This window comes from Heloderma suspectum, chromosome 1 (assembly GCF_057233095.1).
Source record: "Heloderma suspectum isolate Gila_16-S chromosome 1, 16-S_ref, whole genome shotgun sequence".
Classification (NCBI taxonomy): domain Eukaryota; kingdom Metazoa; phylum Chordata; class Lepidosauria; order Squamata; family Helodermatidae; genus Heloderma; species Heloderma suspectum.
Window position 1 is genome coordinate 372,362,935 of NC_139458.1, and position 20,653 is coordinate 372,383,587.

A 20,653-nucleotide genomic window follows, 5' to 3' on the forward strand; every position below is an offset into this window, starting at 1 on the left:
TGTGCTTTATAGTCTGGCTTTCTTCCTACATGCTTCTGAAGACTATTATTGGGCGCTATTAGAGCTCTTCATTGGAATCTTTTTTTCCATTCAGTTAGCCTTTGTTCATGTTTCACCTTCCCTACAGCTGTCTTTCACTTCCTGCTGTTCTCAGATGGATTACCTTCCCCCTCTCCTGCCTCATTGGGGGTGTGTCCACTGGGATTTGAAGCTTCAGCAAAGCTCGAAGCTTCTTTGCCTCTGAGGAAGTTGCAGCTGTTCTTGTGCTGCCTTCATGAGTGACCACAAGGTAGAATGGGAATCCTCAGCAGTATTGGATATTAGTTCTTCTGAGTTTCTCTGTATGTGAACAAAAGCCTTGATGTTTTCTCAAGGTTTCTAAGCAGGGATCTTGGAAAATATTTTATATGTCCTTTATGCGTGAGAAATCTAAGTCTGTGTAGTTTTTGAATGAGTAGCTCCTTTAGAGAAAATCAGGCAAAACACGTCATGATATCTTTGGGCTTTTTATTTTCATGCAGCTTTGGTCCCAGGCTTCATGCACCCTTCCTATGTCTGCTTTTTCAATATAAATATATCTGAAACAATCTGTGTCAGCCAGCTACAGATGCTGATATATCTGTCCCTTCCTCTGATTTTGGCTGTGATTCCTATTTTCCAAGTCCTCCAGCTTTAACTGTAGCTATTCTATAACATTAATGAGGCTGTAGATTTTCCTTTCATGATTTATGACCATATCTGATGCTGCATTCACCATGTCTCCTATTCCCGCCACTTTAGAAGTGGCATCTAACTTCCTCAAGAGACTTGAACGTTGCTGCCCGCTCCTGTGTTAACTCTTCCTTCTGTTTCTGAGGTGTCTCAGTAACGACTGCCAGCAGCTCAGCCACTGCAGTGTCTCTCTTTTGCTGCGGTGTTACTCCAGCCATCATATTAGATCCCTCCCTGTTAGTTGTACATTCTGCCAATCCACCATCAGTTCCCTGGCCAAAATAGCCTTTTGAGTCCTGTTCTCGGGCTGTTTGTCTTCCCTGCGACATCCCCTCCTCTCTGCCAATTGTAAGTTTTTCAGGAGTGAGCATTTACCTTTCAGTGCGGCTGCTTTTTCATTAGCAACTCACTTCAGGCAGCCATTGCTTAGTGTGTACTCCCTGCTGGTCCCAAAACCCTGTCTGAAACTCTGGAAAACTGCTACCAGTCAAGTGTAGACAATAGTGAGCTAGATGGAACAATGTTCTGACTAGAGCTGAATCTCCATGGTGATGGATTTAGCTCGCTGTCCACTTTGTTGCACGTTTTACTGGAGTCAAATCTGCTCCGTTTGGGGGCACACTGGGTTGAACACCCGGATTACCCCAACGCTAGCCTGGGGCTCTCAGCAGGTCACACGCAGTTTACTGCAAATTGTTTGGGTTGGCTATTGGGTGGAGTCTTGTCCCCATCATCATTTAGAGAGCCTGTTCCCTCCCTCCCACTCACCTTGTTCTGCCCCTTCTGCTTTCTCTGGCCAGCATGCGTTAGTGCCCCCAGCCACCCAGCCTGTTTCGGACCCTTCCAGGCTCTTTTTAAAATTTAACTAACCTCGACCGCAGTAAATTGGCAGACCCATCTATTTCTGTTTGCTGTGGGTGTGGGAACACTGGTGGAGTATTGTTTGCTGGGGAGTTTGCCCTGGCTTGCATCTATGGGTGTGCTTATGTCTGTTATATGAGTTTTGATGGAGCACCAAAACCACTATTTCGGTTACTCGTTACTAAATGCAGTTTTACTCCATGTCCTAGGTCCCTTGCTATCGCGAGATTTCACTGTAGCGCAATAGTGCCTTAGGTAACTGACAGATGCATCAATTCCTTTATATTTGGGCTGCTGGAACCACTCTGGAGTACTGTTCTTTGCTGGGGGGGCTTTACCCTGCCTTGCTTGCATGGGTGTGTGTCTGTGTTTTATAGGAGTTCAGAAAGTTTGCTTAAAGTGCTATTTCAGTTAGTTGTAACTGCAGGGAGTTACGTTCAGTGTCCCAGGTTGATTGCTTTGGTTTAATTTCGCTATAGCGCATCAGTGAAATAAAAACTGGTATAAATGTGCTACTTCAACTTAGTACAATGCTGCATATTCAGTATAGTGCATTTGTATAAAGAATGAAGCCACTGTCAGTATATCACTGCTTTGACTGGACTCTCCTGGAACCACTCCCCCCACCCCACACACACAGGTGGCTTCCTGTCTGTGCAGATGGGGGGAAATTCCTGCTCACATGCAAAGCAGCCATTCCAACATGGATCTTCAATGCATGCAGATGTGCATCTCCGTGATCTGCATGTTGGTGGCCAGCATTTGGGCTATGCTCTCCCATCTGCTCTTACAGGATTGGGAGTCCCACTTGAAGACGCTCAGGAGGGATATGAGGCGCAGGCATAGGAGAAGGGCAGCCTTATGACCCTATGGGAAGGGGAAGTCTGCTGCATTCCACGTGGCCAGACCCAAAACAGAACGGTGGTGGTGGCATTTCCCTACCAGCCAGGACTGGTAGGAGAACTTTGTTCTCCAAATCTGGCATGATGAGCAGTGGATTGCTAACTTCAGAATGACATGGGGAACCCTCTTTGAAATTGCAGAGGCACTCCAGCCAGGGCTGGAAAGGCAAACCACCAACATGAGGGAGCCAATTCCAGTGGTTAAACACATGGCAATCTATATATGGTGCCTGGCTAGTGTGTGTGTGTGTGTGTGCACAGAGAGACATCAGTTTGGCATCAGAAGAGCCACTGCAGGAAACATTGAGCCAGGGCCTGCAGGAGAGCCAGGGCCTGCAGAAGAAGCCACCACCACCGGGGAAGAGGCATGCCTGCTGCTGCTGGGCCTGCTGCCGCCACCAACACCAGGCCTTCCCCACGGACTTCTGCCTGGCAGAACGCCAGTCCCTGCAGGACCAGGCCCCTAGGTACCAAGCCAGCTTTGCTGCTTCCATCTGCCCCTCCCTGGAGGGGCTACATAAGCTGGCTGGCTGAGGTGGCCTGGGAGAGCCAGGGCCCGCAGGAGAAGCCACCACCACTGGGGAAGAGGTGTGCCTGCTGCCGCCACCATCAGCACCAGGCCTTCCCTGCGGACTTCTGCCTGGCAGACAGCCAGTCCCTGCAGGACCAAGCCCCCAGGTACCGAGCCAGCTGTGCTGCTTCCACCTGCATAAGCTGGCTGGCTGAGGTGGCCTGGGAGAGCCAGGGCCTGCAGGAGAAGCCACCACCACCTAGGGATGGGGGAGAATTTCTCCCCGAAACTTCGGGGGGCCGAGTGCCAATGTGTTCGGCCCCCCAAAGTAGTTTCGGGGAGAAATTCTCCGCACGCCCCCGCACCCCCCCCCCGGGACGGGACTTACCTTTCCCGAATGTCCCTCCCGGCAGGGGGTCCCGGCGGCGGTTCGTCAGGTCTTCAGCAGAGGCAGAGGCAGCAGCCGGTCTTTTGACCGGCTGCCACCGCCGCCATTCCAATAAAAGTTTAAAAAAAACAAAAAAAAACGCCCCCGTGATAGGCTACGTGACGATTAATGTAGCCTATCACGGCTAGATCTGCAAAGTCAGCCGTGATAGGTTATGTTAATCGTCACGTAGCCTATCACGGGTGACTTTAAAAAAAAAAAACGCGTACAGCTAATGGCGGCCCCATAGGGAGCCGCCATTCGCGTTCCTTATTTGGTCGCTGTAGTCTACGTAAAGATTACGTAGACTACGGCGAAAATAAGGGCAGCGCTATTTGCGTTGCCCTTATTTTCGCCGTAGTCTACATAAAGATTTACGTAGACTACAGCGACCAAATAAGGAACGCAAATGGCAGCTCCCTATGGGGGCCGCCATTTGCGTACGCGCTTTTTTTTTTTTTAAAGTCACCCGTGATAGGCTACATGACAATTAACGTAACCTATCACGGCTGACTTTGCAGATCTAGCCGTGATAGGCTACATTAATCGTCACGTAGCCTATCACAGGGTTTTTGTTTTTGTTTTAACTTTTTATTTTGCGGCCGGGCGAGGCGAGGCGCCTCCTCCCCGGCCTGAATTTCGGCCGGGCGAGGCGGGAAGCCTCCCCCCCGGCCTGAATTTCGGCCGGGCGAGGCGGGAAGCCTCCCCCCCCCGGCCTGAACTTCGGGGGGAGCAGCAAAGCGCCTCCCCCCCACCGCGAAGCAAGCTGCGAGACCAGGGAAGTGGCTTTCGTGCACTCCTACCACCACCGGGGAAGAAGCGTGCCGCCTGCTGCTACTCCCTCCGCCGCTGCCACCACCAACACCAGGCCTTCCCCGCGGACTTTTGCCTGGCATTATTTTTAAGGGGATTTTTTAATTGTTGTTGTTGTTTAATTTCTGGGGGATTCTGTTGTGTTTTTAGGGGTGGGTAGCCTGCCTGATAGGTGGGAGTGAGGGGGCATGTGTCCACCTGATGGAGGCGGCGGTGGGAGTGTTGGGGGCCAGAACATACCGAGGCTGGGCAGCAGGCGCTGGGGGAGCACTAGGGGCAGGCCATGCCAGGTAAGGGGAACAAGGGAGAGATGTGTAGTATCTGTCCCCTGCTCCGGGCCTGTCCAGAGACAAAGGATGGCTGGGGGAGGCGTGACTCCATCTTCTGGCATTCGTTTGTTGCTCTGCAATGCCAGGTCTGTTACCCAGAAAACCTCCCTCATCCATGACATGATCCTGGATGAGGGTGCAGACCTGGCATGTGTTACGGAGACCTGGCTGGCTGAGGCTGCCACTCCAACTCTGGTAGCCATGTGTCCAGCCGGATTTTCACATGCACAGCAGCCGAGGGCTGGGGATCGGGGAGGGAGAGTGGCTGTTATCTATCGAGAGTCCTTGGTCTTCACCAGACCCCTCTCTGGGAGACCAAGGTTGCTGAGTGCATGTACTGGAGGTTGGGCCCGAAGGGCAGTCTGGGGATTCTGCTTGTGTACCATCCACCCCGCTGCACGACTGACTCCCTGGCCGAGATGCTTGAGGTGGTCTCTGATGTGTGTACAGTCCCCTAACTTATTGGTGTTGGGGGATGTCAGTGTACATTCGGAGGCCATCCTCACAGGAGCACCTCGGGACTTCATGGAGACCATGGCTTCCTGGGAGCTGCACCATATTCTAACTAGGCCCACCCATGTAGCTGGACATGCACTAGACCTTGTATTTGTTTCTGGAGAAGCGGGGAGTGATCCGGAAGTCAGGGGTATATTCACCACCCCCTTGTCATGGTCAGATCACTGTCCGGTGATGTTAGACATCTCGGTTCCACAACCCCTCCGCAGGGGTGGAGGACCCATTAAAATTGTCTGCCCCAGGCGTCTTATGGATCCAAATGGATTCCTAAACGCGCTTGGGGATTCTCTGGAGCACGCCAATGGCCACTCACTCAAGACCCTGGTGGGTGGCTAGAATGCCGCAATCACTGGGGCATTAGATCGGGTGGCTCCGAAGCACCCTCTCCCCCTGAACAGGGCTCGGACTGCACCATGGTTCAATCCGCAGTTATGAGCTCTGAAACAGGAGGTTAGACGGCTATAGCATCGGTGGCGGACGTCTTGCTCCAAAGATGATCAGACACGTGCTAGAGCTGTATCTTCAGCCTATCACGTGGCGGTGAAGGCAGCAAAAAAGGAATATTATGCTGCCCGTATCACGTCTGCAGAGTAGGGATGGGGGAGAATTTCTCCCCGAAACTTCGGGGGGCCGAGCGCCAACGCATTCGGTCCTCCGAAGGTTGTTCAGGGAGAACTTCTCCATGCCCCCCCCCCCCCGGGATGGGACTTACCTTTCACGAATGTCCCTCCCGGCGGCGGGTCCCAGTGGCGGTTCGGCAGGTCTTCGTCAGGGGCGGGGACAGCAGCCGGTCTTTCGACCGGCTGCCACCGCCACCATTACAGGCAAAGTAAAAAAAAAAAAAAAGCCCCTGTGATAGGCTACATAATGATTAACGTAGCCTGTCACGGCTGACTTTGGAGATCTAGCCATGATAGGCTACGTTAATCGTTACGTAGCCTATCACAGGGGCGTGTTTTTTTTTTTTCTTTTGAAGTTCGCGGCCGGGGAGATGGGGCGCTTCTCCCCGGCCTGAATTTCGGCCGGGCGAGGAGGGAAGCCTCCCCCCCCCGGCCTGAACTTCAGGGGGAGCAGCGAAGCGCCTCCCCCCCACCGCAAAGCAAGCTACAAGACCAGGTAAGTGACTTTCGTGCACCCCTACTGCAGAGTGCTGTCCCAGGAGGCTGTTCCAAGTGGTCCGGAGCCTGGTCGGTCCTATGGCTCTGGAACCACTGGAGCATTCTAAGGCCTCCTGTGAGGCCTTGGCAAGGTACTTTGCAGATAAAATTGATCGGATAAGGAGCGTTACTCTGCACGCTGTGGATACAGGTAGTGAGCAAGAGGCGGCCTGTGGCAAACAGGTTTTGTGGGATCGGTTCCAGCTTCTTCCTTCTGATGAAGTGGACAAGGTGCTTTCATCTGTAAGGCCGACCACCTGCTTACTTGATCCTTGCACATCTTGGCTAATTATGGGCTGCAGAGAGAGACTGGGTGAGGAGATCAGGGCGGTGGTGAACACCTCCCTTGAGGAGGGAGTGATGCCATCAGCCCTCAAGGAGGCAGTGATAAGACCGCTGTTAAAGAAGCCCTCCTTGGATCCCCAAGTCTTGAACAACTTTCACCCAGTTTCGAATCTGCCCTTTTGGGGCAAGGTGATTGAACGGGTGGTGGTGATGCAGTTGAAGGCACACTTGGAAGAAACCGATTATCTAGACCCATTTCAGTCGGGCTTCAGGCTTGGGCATGGGACAGAAACGGCCTTGGTCGCCTTGGTGGATGATATGAGGAGGGCTCTGGACAGGGGTGAATGCTCCTTCCTTGTTCTCCTCGACCTCTCAGCGGCTTTTGATATCGTTGACCACGGTATCCTCCTGGACCGCCTGGAGGGGTTGGGCATTGGAGACACTGTAATGTGGTGGTTCCGGTCCTTCATCTCCAGCAGATACCAGAGGGTAGCACTGGGAGAGCAGGTTTCGGACCCGTGGCCACTCACTTGTGGGGTGCCACAGGGTTCCATCCTCTCCCCGATGCTATTTAACATCTATGTGAAGCCACTGGGGGCTATCATCAGGAGGTTTGGGGTGCAGTGTCATCAATATGCGGATGACACGCAGCTCTACCTCTCATTCAAATCTTCACCAAGGTTGGCCGTAGAATCCCTGTCCAAATGTCTGGAGACGGTGAGTGGCTGGATGGGGAGGAATAAGCTGAAGCTGAACCCTGACAAGACAGAGGTACTTTTGGTGGGAGACAAGAGGAGGCTGGGGGATGTTGACCTGGTGTTGAATGGGGTACGGTTACCCTTGAAAGACCAGGTCCGCAGCCTGGGGGTCATTTTGGACTCCCAGCTGTCCATGGAGGCTCAGGTGTCAGCTGTGAGCCGGACAGCGCTGTATCAACTCCATCTGATACGGCGGCTGCGCCCCTTCCTTCCCAACCATCTGTTCCCATCGGTAGTACATGCCCTAGTCTCCTCTCGTTTAGACTACTGTAATGCGCTCTACGTGGGGTTACCCTTGAAGACGGTTCGGAAGCTGCAGCTGGTACAGAACACGGCAGATCGCCTGATTAAAGGCAGCTGCTGGCAAGATCACATCACTCCAGTGCTGAAGGAGTTGCACTGGTTACCAGTTGTTTTCCGGGCCAAATTCAAGGTGTTGGTTTTGACCTTTAAAACCCTGTATGGTTCCAGCCCAGCCTATCTTAAGGAGCGCCTCCAGCAACACCAGACAGGCCACTTAACAAGATCAGCCTCGGATGGCCTTCTTTCTGTCCCATCAGCCAGGACAGCTACACTGGTGAGGATGAGGGAGAGGGCCTTTTCTCTGGTGGCCCCGACTCTGTGGAACTCCCTCCCTAAGGAACTTCATCATGCCCCCTCTTTAATGAGCTTCCGCTGTGCATTAAAAACGTGGTTGTTCAGGCAGGCATTTGGGGTGGGTTAGGGTATTTTAGAAAATGTTTTTATTGTATAATTTTATTGTTTTAAACTGTTTTATTATATGTTGTACATCTCCCAGAGTGGCTGGGTGACCACCCAGATGGGCGATTAATAAATTTAATTAATAAATAAATAACATTGTGGCTGAGCTTCCTATGTTTCTAAATCTGTGAAAGCAACAAGAGCCAGCCAAGAACTGTAGCCCTCTTTGTTTAATACTATATTGCCAAGCTACATATTACATGGAAGATCAATGCCTGAATCTTCCAGTTTATTTTTTTAAACTTAAAATCAACCACTGGGGGAGGGGCAAATTTGATTGAAGCAACACTGCTTTGGAAGGGAGCGTTTAACCCTTTCCCAATTGAAATATCCCCTTTATTAGTCTGGGGTGTGTGGGGAACAGGCAATATGGAAAATAGCAGTTGGGACAATTTTGATCAGGGAACTGATTAAACATCCTTTCCAGCAGTGCCAGTAACATGCCCCTTTCCCTTTGGCTTTGAACTTTAAAAAAATGTCAGGAAATCCAGTCATGAATTTCAGGTATAATGTTGAGTTGGCCCCATAATACAGTGTATCTTGTATGTGTGACTGATTGAATGCTGGCTGCAATTATCAGCATTTATTGCAGGAAAAAATAAAAAATAATGCTTTTGTTTATTTAACTTTCAGGTATAGAACAAATGCTGGAAACTATTTTATCTTTTCTACAAGAACCACAGTAAGTGATTATGTTCAGAGTCAATATATAGAAAACATGCTGCTTAAGCCCTACTATTCTGTGAGGAGGTTGGACTCGATGGTCTTATAGGCCCCTTCCAACCCTACTATTCTATGATTCATTAGCACTGGCCGCACTGAAACTGATCATTTTTATGTTACTACTTTGAAGTTTCCTACTGTAACCTGATGTGGAGTATCTATGAAATTCTTCAAATTGTTTTAAAGATAATGGTATCATCTACCATTAAGGATCTTTAAGTTCCATGAAACTAGAATTGCAGCACAAGCCCTATTAAGGTGTACAGAAACTGGATAGAATAAGCGTATGAGGAGGGGGAGTGCACTAGGTCTGTCCCCCACCATGCACGTTTTCATTGCCTACTACATGTGGAAGGCAACTTTCTCTCTTCAGACTGAAAATGACAATAGGGATGGTGGTGGGGCTAGCACACTCCCCCCCTCACATGTTTGTTGCATCCAGTTCTAGAACACTTGAAAAAAGCTAAAATCCCATGTGTTTCCAGAATGGTAGCCATGTAGTCTGTTGCAGCAAAACAATAAGGAGTTGGTTGCACCTTAGAGACTAACACATTTATTATGGCATATGCTTTCATGGACTATCAAAGGCATGTTGGAAGAGGCGGAACTGCCCCCCCCATACCTTTGAATACAACCCAGTTACAATTACTTAAAGCTTAAAGGTGACCATTCACAAAGCAGTGTTAGTGATAACACAAACATCTGGTTGTTGATAAGCTAATTAGCACATGTTAGTCTTTAAGGAGCCACAAGACTCTTTGTTATTCATAAGTCTCACTATGTTTGATGGAATTTATTCTGTCATAAGCAGATTTAGGATTGCAGTTGTAAACTCTTAAATACACTGGCTTTTTCACAAACCATGTTTGTTCTGAAGGTTAGTTTGTACCAGTGATGTGGGATGAAATATTTTCTTCGGAAATTTGTCCAGTGCTTTATTTTCCGCAGTTTGTTTTCCATTTCATAGTTCATTAGTAACTATGAATGGATGTCAAGTGCAAATACAGTATTAGTCAGCTTGGCAGCTTCAAAGTTGTAATGAATATTTTTCAGGTGATTATTCCTAGCAAGTATGTGAGAGAATACATATGTCATTGAAATACATATATGTCTCAGTGTAAAATGGAACTAATAAGTACTGACAGTGAAGCTGAAGGTGCCCCAACAACCATAGTGGAAGAGAGTTGAACTCTGTTGAAACAGATGAGTGGTTTATTATTTATTTATTTATTCATTCATTCATTTCATTTCTATACCGCCCAATAGCCGAAGCTCTCTGGGCGGTTCACAAAAATTAAAACCAAACGGCGTACAATAAAACAATATAAAATATATAGAACATTAAAACCACAATATAACAATACAACCACAATAAAACCTAGCAGCAGTGCAGGAATTTAAAATACAGATTTAAAACAGCAAAGCTAAAAGTCTAGAAAGCTAAAATGCCTGGGAAAATAAAAAGGTCTTTGCCAGCATATCACACACAGTTCTTTGGGTTGCTAAAATTAACTAGTGTACCTTTCCTCAACTTGGTGCCCTTCAGAAATGTTGGACTTGCATACTGAAGGATTCTGGGAGTTGTAGTCCACCATATCTGGAGGGCTCCAGGTTGGGGAAGGCTGAATTTAGTGTGTCAACAGTTTTCAATACGTCTGTTTCTTTCTAACATTTAAATGCTATTGTCTTTACATTTTTACAGGTATTCCAATAAAAATGTCTATGTAATATTGAAATTACATTAAGGGCACAATCCTATGGCCGCTAGTTAGCAGCTAGACAGCCATAGGATTGGTCGGTTCCCAGGAAGCGACCTCGGAGCCCGCGCTCCGAGGTCAGTTCTCAAAGTACTGACTTCCACCCCCTCCTGCACCACTTCATAAGCAGTGCTGATCGGCCCTATGCTCCTAAGAACAGCATGGAGCGGGTGAAACGAGGCGTTCCTGGGGGCAGGGCGGGGAGGTTGGAAGTGCCAGTATGACACTTCCTATGTGTTGTCTGGCCTCCACAACCCGTGCTCCAAGGTCCCATGGCTAGACAGCCAAAATCGGCTGTCTAGCCACAAAAACAGAGCAGTGGGAGCATGGAGGAGATATGCTTCTTACTACTCCTCCCGCCCTGCAGTGGATAGGTGGTCGCACCCAGGTTCGTAGGTGACCGTTGATCCCCATAGGATTGCTCTCTCCATGTGCTTTAATTTTTTCCCTCAAATATTTCAGGTCAAACACTTGTGGTGTATTAGCACAAAAAAATTAACATAGGGTATTTTTTTAACCTTTGTTTATTTTACTTGTCTTTAGTAAACATGTTAAATTAGATCATGTTCTAGTGATGCAAACTGAACATTTTCTGATGCAAAGAACCCTTTGCAAATTAGCCTAATTTGCAGAGGAAAAATTTCCAGTTCAAAATTTTCTGAAAAACCAGCATCACTGCTTTGTACTGAGAAAACAGTTTTACATTCGCACTAATTTTGCTGATCCTAGCAAAACTGGCAGTATATGCGCATATTGCTCCAGTCTAAATTGTAAACGGCCAAATGATTATTCATATGCAGGTTACAGTACTTATGAGACTAGTTTATTTTAAATAATTATAAGCTTCTTTCTGGACCATGTCCACATAGTAGTCTGATTTAATAGAGGGTTTTTTGTTAATAAAAATTAAAGACTGGAACAATACTTCACTTTGGGGAATTTGTTTTAGGACAGTATGCTGTGGGCAATGTGATTTGTGGCTGCTGAATTTAAATGTTGAACTATTATAATATGGACAGTAGGGACAGGCTACGTTTGTTCCCTCCCTGCCCCTAACTGAGTCCATCCCATTTCAGTAGTTTTTTGCTTTAGGAAAAATCTTTTAAAAAATTGTACAGGTTAACAGAACTTTAAAATTAAAAAAACAGCTTTTAAAAACAAAAAACAAAGCAGTTACAAGGCGGTTGCTGCTTGGACGAGCTAGAAAGCACAATGCTTGCTGAGCAGGATAAACTCCTTCTGAAAAAGTCCAGGAAGTGACAGTATGTCATGACATGCTGTTGTACCCTGGATAATTGTACACAAACAATTGTAACTGTCATCTTTTCCCCTTGCAATGTCTTTGTGAGGCTACCCTCACCAGTACATGGTGGCCGTCATCTTTTTCCATAGAATTATCCAGAAAGCAACAGCACGTCATGGCATACTACCAGTTCCCAGGGATTTTAGAGGAATTTTTATCCCCCATAGCAGGCACTGTGCTTTGTAGTTGCTGCAAACAATAAAAAAGCAGACCCCTTGGGCCACCTCATAAAGTGTAAGAAATGCAGGTGGTGTGAAATGGGAGTGGAACTGTTCATATAAATGTGGATCTGCATATCTATGTTTGTTATGAATATTGGTTGTGGGAGGGTGATTTTAAAGACGTTTGCTCCCCAAATCAAAAAGAACAAAATTCTCCTCCATCCTAATGTTCAGTGAATATGCCGAATGTGTTTTCCCAACAGATTGAAGGCACAATCCTATGTAAATTTAGACAGAAAAAAATCCTACAACAGCCAGCATTCAGTGCTTTCCCAACAGCATTCCTTAGCCAGCAGTTTTGGACTTTTTTCTGTCTAATCATTAGGGATGTCAGAGAATTCCACCACGGATGTCGGTGAGGCCGAATGCCAGTGCATTCGGCCCCCCGAAATCCGTGACAGAACGAAGCCCCCGCCCCCCCAACCCACGAAAGGTGTGCGGAACGGAGCACTTACCTGCTGCCGTCCGCGCTGACTTGTGTGGCCACCATTCGCTTCTTCATAATAGCTGTGATAGGCTACGTAAATACTTTTGCATTTTTTTGCGTTCCGTTTTTTTGCCGTAATAGCCTACGTAAATATTTACGTAGGCTAAAACGGGGGGGGGGGGACACAGATGGCGCCCACTATGCTATTTGCATTCCCCTTCTTTTTCGCCGTAATAGCCTACGTAAATATTTACATAGGCTAAAATGGCTAAAAATAGGGAACGCAAAGGGAGGCCACCGTAGCCGCTGCCATTTGCGTACGCTGGTTTGTTTGTTTTTGGCTTGCCGTGATAGGCTACGTAAATACTTATGTAGCCTATCACGGCAGCTTTGCAGGACGTAAATGGCGGCCGCAGCAGCCTGTCCGCGGCCAGAACTCCGGCTGTGGATGGCCCTGGCCGGCAGCTCTGCGGAGCCGGCCCAGGGAGGATTCCAGGGGGAGGGACGGAGCGCCTCCCCCCCACCGTGAATCCAAGCTCCTTAAAGGTAAGTGACTTTCGTACATCCCTACTAATCATGCATAGGATTATACCCTGTATTAATTGTGATTCTCTTCTCAGTTGTATGCTCAAACATGTCTACAATTTAACCATTATAGCTGTCAGGATGCGCCCTAGCTGCCTCTTACAGTCTACTCCAATAGCCAACTCAAGACACAGACAAAAGGATTCTTTTCAAGGCTTTAATCCTTTTACAACTTAATGACTCTTTCAGATGCTAATCACCAGCGACTAAGCAAGGAACAGCACTAGAGAAAGATAGCAGAGTAACCTATGCTCCAGGTTAGGCAGTTGGTCCCCGTTTGAAGGAGAATCACGGGAAGACCCTGAACTTATGGGCTAGGGAGAGATCCTCCCTCTTTCCCTTGAGTTCTCGGGACGTGACTGTTGCTTGAGCGCCAAACGAGCGCTACGCCTCCTTTCCGCGCCCTCCATCTGTCGTAGCTCCCTGCGTTGGCATCGAGCGTCCAGCAAGCCCCCCTCCAGCGCTCTCTCACTGCCAGGGTCACTATCTAGCCCAGGAATGCTGGCAGGAGGAATCTCTGCCAGCTGCTGTGCTTGTGAGAGATGAGCGAGCTCCTCTCCCATGGATTGCTGTTCCTCTTCAGAATCAGAACTGCTCTGGGGTTCTATTGGCTCAGTTTCCACCCTGACAATATCTAACATATTTATCTAACTGTGTTAGTGTCACTCATGTGGGAGTAGGATAATATAGAGCTTCACCACACGAGGCTAAAATTCCACATTCTTACTGGGGCTTCTCCTTCTGGATTCTTTGCGGGATTAGGATCAGCTCCTTTAGACAGGATGACATGTGTTTTTTTAATTTCTCAACAAGGTCTATGCTTCATTTTACAGCCACTAGATGGCTCTGCTGTTATAGCGTCATTACAGAAGTACACCTAGCAAATAAAGTGCTTCGTAGCACTTCCTAGAGAAAATTGGACTTTCCCTGTGTTTTACAAAGGCGGGATAAACGTCATAAACCATGGGAGCAGCCCCGGAGGTTGACAATATTGTGTAAAGGTCCCACAAACTTCTGTGAGTAACTAATCTTGATGGCACAATATAAGCCCTGTTTGGAGAAGCCCACAGTATAATCCTAACCTCAGTGGACATAGTCCACAGAAACTTACCATGCTCAGGGCCATTGAAATTAGTGGTGTTTTATTAGCGAAGACTTAAGCAACAACATCACACTGATTTGCATGAAACCGTAGGCACACTAAGAGCAGTCCTATGCCCCCTACACAGCATCTGGAGGCCCATAGGATTGTTCCGTTTCCTGGCTCTGACCTCAGAGATGGGGTTCCGACCTTGGAGATGGGGCTCCAACCTCCCTGCCCCTTCCCCCTCATAGCAGGCACGGAGATAATTGTACTGGCTACCTCTCTGCACTTGGAAAATGGAGCATGGAGATGGAGGAAAGGGGGCATTCCTGGGGGAGGGGAGGAGACTGAGGCAGAAGCCATACAATAAATCCTTTGGCCGCCCCAGCCTCCTTTCCTCCCCCTCCTCAAAGCCTGTGCTAGATGGGCAAAAACGCCCATCTAGCTTAAATGCAGAGCGGGAGGTGCAGTGCACCTCCCGCTCTGCATAGAATAGGGCAGATCATGTAGGATCAACCCAGGGCAGATCATGTAGGATTGCACCGTAGAACGATTAGGAGAAAACCAGTGGAATGGATACCATTCTTCATTGTTGGCCATATCAGTATTCTTTAATATCTACATGAAAATCACTAGAAATACCATCCAGACATTTAAAGTGAGGTGACATTGTTATACTGGTGGCGAATAGCTCTGTCTTACCTTTCAACCAATCTAGGAGCCACAGTCCTAGATCTGAATCTGTGGTTGGATGGTGTGGATGAACCTTATACCAACTGGGTTCGAGACACCCCGATCGGTAACCAAGCCATATCCAAACAGGCAAACATCACCACAGACTCCAAAATTTAAGAAAATTACAAAAAAAGAAAGATATTAGGATGGTGGTTACATGAGCATAATTTGGAAGCTTCTTTGTGATTATGTTATCATCAGTGAAAGAAAATACAATATACATTTAAGGTTAACTAAAAGGATTGCAGTTGACAAAGCTGACCTTACAAAGAAGCAAGCAAGATAGCAAATTAAGCTTCTAATGTTGTTTATTTGGTCAATATGACTACTCCTCAGCGCCCTCCTGCATTCTACTTTCATTTCAAAAAGAAATTAAAACATGCAAAGTGTTCTAACTTCCTTCTGCACACTTTGTTGTTTATTCGTTCAGTCGCTTCCGACTCTTCGTGACTTCATGGACCAGCCCATGCCAGAGCTTCCTGTCGGCCGTTGCCACCCCCAGCTCCCCCAAGGTCGAGTCCGTCACCTCCAGAATATCATCCTTCCATCTTGCCCTTGGTCGGCCCCTCTTCCTTTTGCCTTCCACTTTCCCTAGCATCAGCATCTTCTCCAGGGTATCCTGTCTTCTCATGATGTGGCCAAAGTACTTCAGTTTTGCCTTTCATATCATTCCCTCAAGTGAGCAGTCTGGCTTGATTTCCTGGAGGATGGACTGGTTTGATCTTCTTGCAGTTCAAGGCAATCTCAGAATTTTCCCCCAACACCGCAGTTCAAAAGCATCTATCTTCCTTCACTCAGCCTTCCTTATGATCCAGCTCTCGCAGCCATATGTTACTATGGGGAATACCATTGCTTGAACTATGTGGACCTTTGTTGTCAGTGTGATGTCTCTGCTCTTAACAAATTTATCAAGATTTGTCATTGCTCTCCTCCCAAGAAGTAAACGTCTTCTGATTTCCTGGCTGCAGTCAGCATCTGCAGTAATCTTTGCGCCTAGAAAGACAAAGTCTGTCACTGCCTCCACATTTTCTCCCTCTATTTGCCAGTGATCAATCAAGCTGGTTGCCATAATCTTGGTTTTTTTTAGGTTTAACTACAACCCAGCTTTTGCACTTTCTTCTTTCACCTTCGTCATGGGGTTCCTCAGCTCCTCCTCACTTTTAGCCATCAAAGTGGTATCATCTGCATATCTGAGATTGTTAATGTTTCTTCCAGCGATTTTAACTCCAGCTAGGAATGTACAAAACCCTTACCTGGCTCCGTTCCGGGGCATCCGCAGTGGGGGGGAGGCGCTCCATCCCACCCCCCGAAATCCTCCCCGGCCGCAGGCGGAATTTCGACCGCTGCCAGGCTGCTGTGGCCGCAAATGGCAGCTGCTACGCCGGCCGCCATTTGCGTCCCTGCCAAGCTGTGACAGGCTACGTAAGTATTTATGTAGCCTATCACGACAAAAGGCAGGGACGCAAATGGCGTCCGCTATGACAGCCACCATTTGCGTGACAGCAACCCAGCAGCGGCCGGAAGACGAGCCAGAGCCACCACCGCATCCGTCACCAGGTAGGCTCCGTCCCAGGGGGATTCTGCGGGGTGGCCGGGAGGGGGAAGGCCGTTCCGCCACGGACTCTGGGGGGAGAGATTCTAAAGAAGTCTGTGGCGGAATTCTCTGACATCCCTAACTCCAGCCTTAGATTCATCAAGCCCAGCACGTCACATGATGTGTTCTGCGTACAGGTTGAATAGGTAGGGTGAGAGTATACAACCCTGCCGTACTCCTTTCCCAATCTTAAACCAGTCCGCTGTTCCGTGGTCTGTTCTTACCGTTGCTACTTGGTCGTTATACAGATTCCTCAGGAGGCAGTCAAGATGACTTGGTATCCCCATACCACCAAGAACTTGCCACAATTTGTTGTGATCCACACAGTCAAAGGCTTTAGAATAGTCAATAAAACAGAAATAGATGTTTTTCTGAAACTCCCTGGCTTTCTCCATTATCCAGCAGATACTGGCAATTTGGTCTCTAGTTCTCTGCCTTTTCTAAACCCAGCTTGTACATCTGGCAATTCTCGTTCCATGAATAGCTGGAGTCTACCTTGCAAGATCTTGAGCATTACCTTACTGGCATGTGAAATAAGTGCCACTGTTCGATAGTTTGAACAGTCTTTAGTGTTTCCCTTTTTTGGCATGGGGATAGAAGCTGATTTTTTCCAATCTGGTGGCCGTTCTTTTGTTTTCCAAATTTGCTGGCATATGGCATGCATCACCTAGACAGCATCATCTTGCAAGATTTTAAACAGTTCAGCTGGGATACTGTCGTCTCCTTGCTATTAGCAATGTTTCTTAAGGCCCACTCAACTTCACTCTTCAGGATTTCTGGCTCTAACTCACTGACCACACCGTCAAATCTATCCCCGATATTATTATCCTTCCTATACAGATCTTCTGTATATTCTTACCACCTTTGGTCTCTTCTGCTTCTGTTAGGTCCTTGCCATCTTTGTTTTTGATCATACCCATTTTTGCCTGGAATTTACCTCCGATGTTTCTAATTTTCTGGAAGAGGTATTCACTGTTGCCTTTTGCTTTCCTTCTTTCTTGGGCTACTTACAGTGTCTCAGCAGACAGCCATCTTGCCTTCTTGGTTTTCTTTTTCTTTGGGATGTTTTTTGTTGCCACCTCCTGAACAATGTTGCGAGCTTCTGTCCCTAGTTCTTCTGGGACCCTATCTACTAAATCTAGTCCCTTGTATCTATTCTTCACCTCCACTGCATATTCATGAGGAATATTAGTGAGCTCATATCTAACTGATCTGTGGGTCTTCCCTATTCTCTTTAGTCTGATTCTAAATTGTGCAATAAGAAGTTCTTGATCTGAACTACAGTCAGCTCTAGGTCTTGTCTTTACCGACTGTATAGATGTCCGCCACCTTTGGCTACAAAGGAAGTAGTCAGTCTGATTTCTATGTCAACCATCTGGTGAAGTCCATGTATAAAGTTGTCTCTTAGGTTGTTGGAAGAGAGTGTTTGTTATGCACAGTGAGTTGTCTTTGCAAAATTCTATCAGCCTATGTCCTGCTTCATTTTGCTCTCCCAGACCATGCTTGCCTATAATTCCAGGTGTTGTTTGACTATCCACCTTAGCATTCCAGTCTCCTGTAATGAAAATAACATCTATTTTTGGCGTATTATCCAGTAGATGCTGCAGATCCTCATAGAACTGATCTACTTCTGCTTCTTCAGCATCTGTGGTTGGGGCGTATATTTGGATCACTGTGATGTTAAATGGCTTACCCTGAATTCGAATTGAGATCATTCTGTCGTTTTTTGGATTGTATCCAAGCACTGCTTTAGCCACTTTATTATTAATTATGAAGGCTACTCCATTTCTTCTGTGATCCTCTTGTCCACAGTAGTAGATCTGGTGGGCATCTGATGTGAAGTGGCCCATTCCAGTACATTTCAGTTCACTGACACCCAAAATGTCTATATTTAATCTTGACATCCCCCCAATAACCACATCCAATTTGCCCTGGGTCATAGATCTTACATTCCAGGTTCCTATGCTGTGTTGATCTTTAGAACATCGGATTCGTCGTTCACCACCAGCACCGTCGGCCCCTAGCTGTCCTTTCGGCTTTGAGCTAGCTGCATCATCACATCTGGGGCTAGTTGAACTTATCCTCTGTTCCCCCCAGTAGCATTTTGACCATCTTCCAACCTGCGAGCCCCATCTTCCGATGGTATACCGACATATCTCTGGTTGTACTGATCCATTAGTTTTCATGGCAAGAATATTGGGGTGGGTTGCCGTTACCTTCCTCAGAGATCGTATTTAGTCTGACCTCTCAGCCATGACCTTCCCATCTTGGGTGTCCCTTCACAGTTTAGTTCATGGTGTCATTGAGGTGCTCAGGCTCCAGCACCTCAACAAGGTAACGATCTTCTTTGCTGGAGCTTCTGCACACTACTTGAATGTAAAAATCTAAGCTAAAGCATAATTAAGGGTGCAATCCTATGGCCACTAGTCAGTGGCTAGTTGGCCATAGGATACGTCGATTCCCTGAGAACCTCCCCCCCCCCCCCCGCTGCCTCATAGGCAGCATGGAATGGCCCTGCGCTTGTAAGAGGAGCACGGAGCAGCGAAAACGGGGTATTCCTGGGGGCGTTCCAGGGTAGGAAAGGCGGAAATACCAGTATGTCACATCCAACATGTCATCCAGCAACCGCTTCCCCTGCTCCGCCTTCCCGCGGCGAGACAGCTGGAATTGGCTGTCTAGCCACAAATGCAGGGTGGCTGAAACACGGAGGGGACAATCCCCTCCATGCTTCTCCTGTCCTGCATTGGATAGGCGGTCGTTTCCGAGTTTGGATGCAGCTGTCTATCCCCGTAAGATTGCTCCCTCCATTCCTCTAGGCATGTAAAGAGTTAAACCTGGGACCTATGTAGCTAAATGTAGAAGCTAAAGCAAACAAACCAAACTCTAAAAGTGAAAAATAAGTGGTCTAAATAAAAACATTTTTGGAACTGAAGAGATTAATTCTGGTAGTATGTGTATTAGAACTGTTCATCAGTTATGAGATTTTAAATCTAAATTACATTACATTCAAGAACGTAAAATGTAATGGCACTAAAGGTTAACCAAATCTGGGATTAAAATGGTTAACCAAGTTTGGTTTTAAGATAGCTTCGGGTTTGGAAATGATTCCAACTCCCATCTTCAGAAATGATATGAAGTCCAAAGTTCAGAAAATATTCTAAGACCAGAGGTGAAGACAAGGAGAAGCAAGAGAGCAGAATGAAGTGAAAATGAGCTCTCGCTATCTGAGCTTTTATATACTTGTTCTGGTCAGAAGTGGGGGCCCCACTGAGTGGTGAGACAAATCATCTTCCAATCAAATATGAGATGCATGGATGGTGAGACCACCCATTCACCAATCAGAAGTGAAGTGTCCACCTATCCCCCAATATCCTCATGTTTTATGCCCATGTGTTTTGGTAACATCTCTGGCATTATCATTAATGGGTTAATTTGAGACTTTTCTTAAACTTCTCTGAAGGTCTACCATCTGGGTACATTATTTTGATTGATGTGTTCTTCCCTGGTACATCTTCCTTGAACCTATGGTCATCTATGCTAGGGGTGAGCAGGAAGTAGACATTTTATTAATTTATTACGTTTATATCCCAGCTTTTTTCCTCCTGAAGGAACTCAAGGCAGTGTACATAATCTTCTCCTTCTCCATTTTATCCTCATAACAACCCTTTGAGGTGGGTTAGGCTGAGAGTTTGTGACTGGCCCAAAGTCACTGAGTGAGGTTCATGGCCAAGTGGGCAATAAAACCTGGATCTCCCAAGTCCCAGTCCAACACTCTAGCCACTACACCACACTGACTCCTGGGAGTTGAAGTCCAAGACATCTGGAGTTCTACTTTCTACCCACCCCAATCGATACCATTTATGCCTTTTTTCCAACTTTTGTTTGGGCCATTGTTGTAGCTTCCCAAACCAACAGGCATTGAGCAAGGACATTCTCAGCATCCTTTATCATTGCAGGTGCACAACATCAGCTAGTCAGTAAAGGATTTTGCTTCTCTTTGTCGGCTCTCAGTCAAAGGTGTTATAATACCATAACAATAATTAGTATACAATCACAAGTCCATGGGTCGAGGTCTGGAATATAGTCAGGCATCTTCTGAAATATAAATTGGGGTCTTCTTGTAGGTCTCTCCAAAACCCTTAGTCAGACTATCCAACCACTTCAGATCAAATTAGCCATCTGAAGTAGCCTC

At 47.2% G+C, this 20,653-nt stretch overlaps 1 protein-coding gene across 1 annotated transcript in view; it reads left to right on the top strand.

Annotated features, from left to right (window-relative positions):
- Positions 1-20,653, top strand: part of LOC146359857 (cation channel sperm-associated auxiliary subunit epsilon-like) — a 207,030-nt gene that overhangs the window by 8,491 nt on the left and 177,886 nt on the right. The window contains exon 2 of the mRNA XM_084828255.1: positions 8,666-8,714. Within this exon, the coding sequence (XP_084684381.1) occupies positions 8,666-8,714 (49 nt within the window). The remainder of the gene's footprint in view (positions 1-8,665; positions 8,715-20,653) is intronic.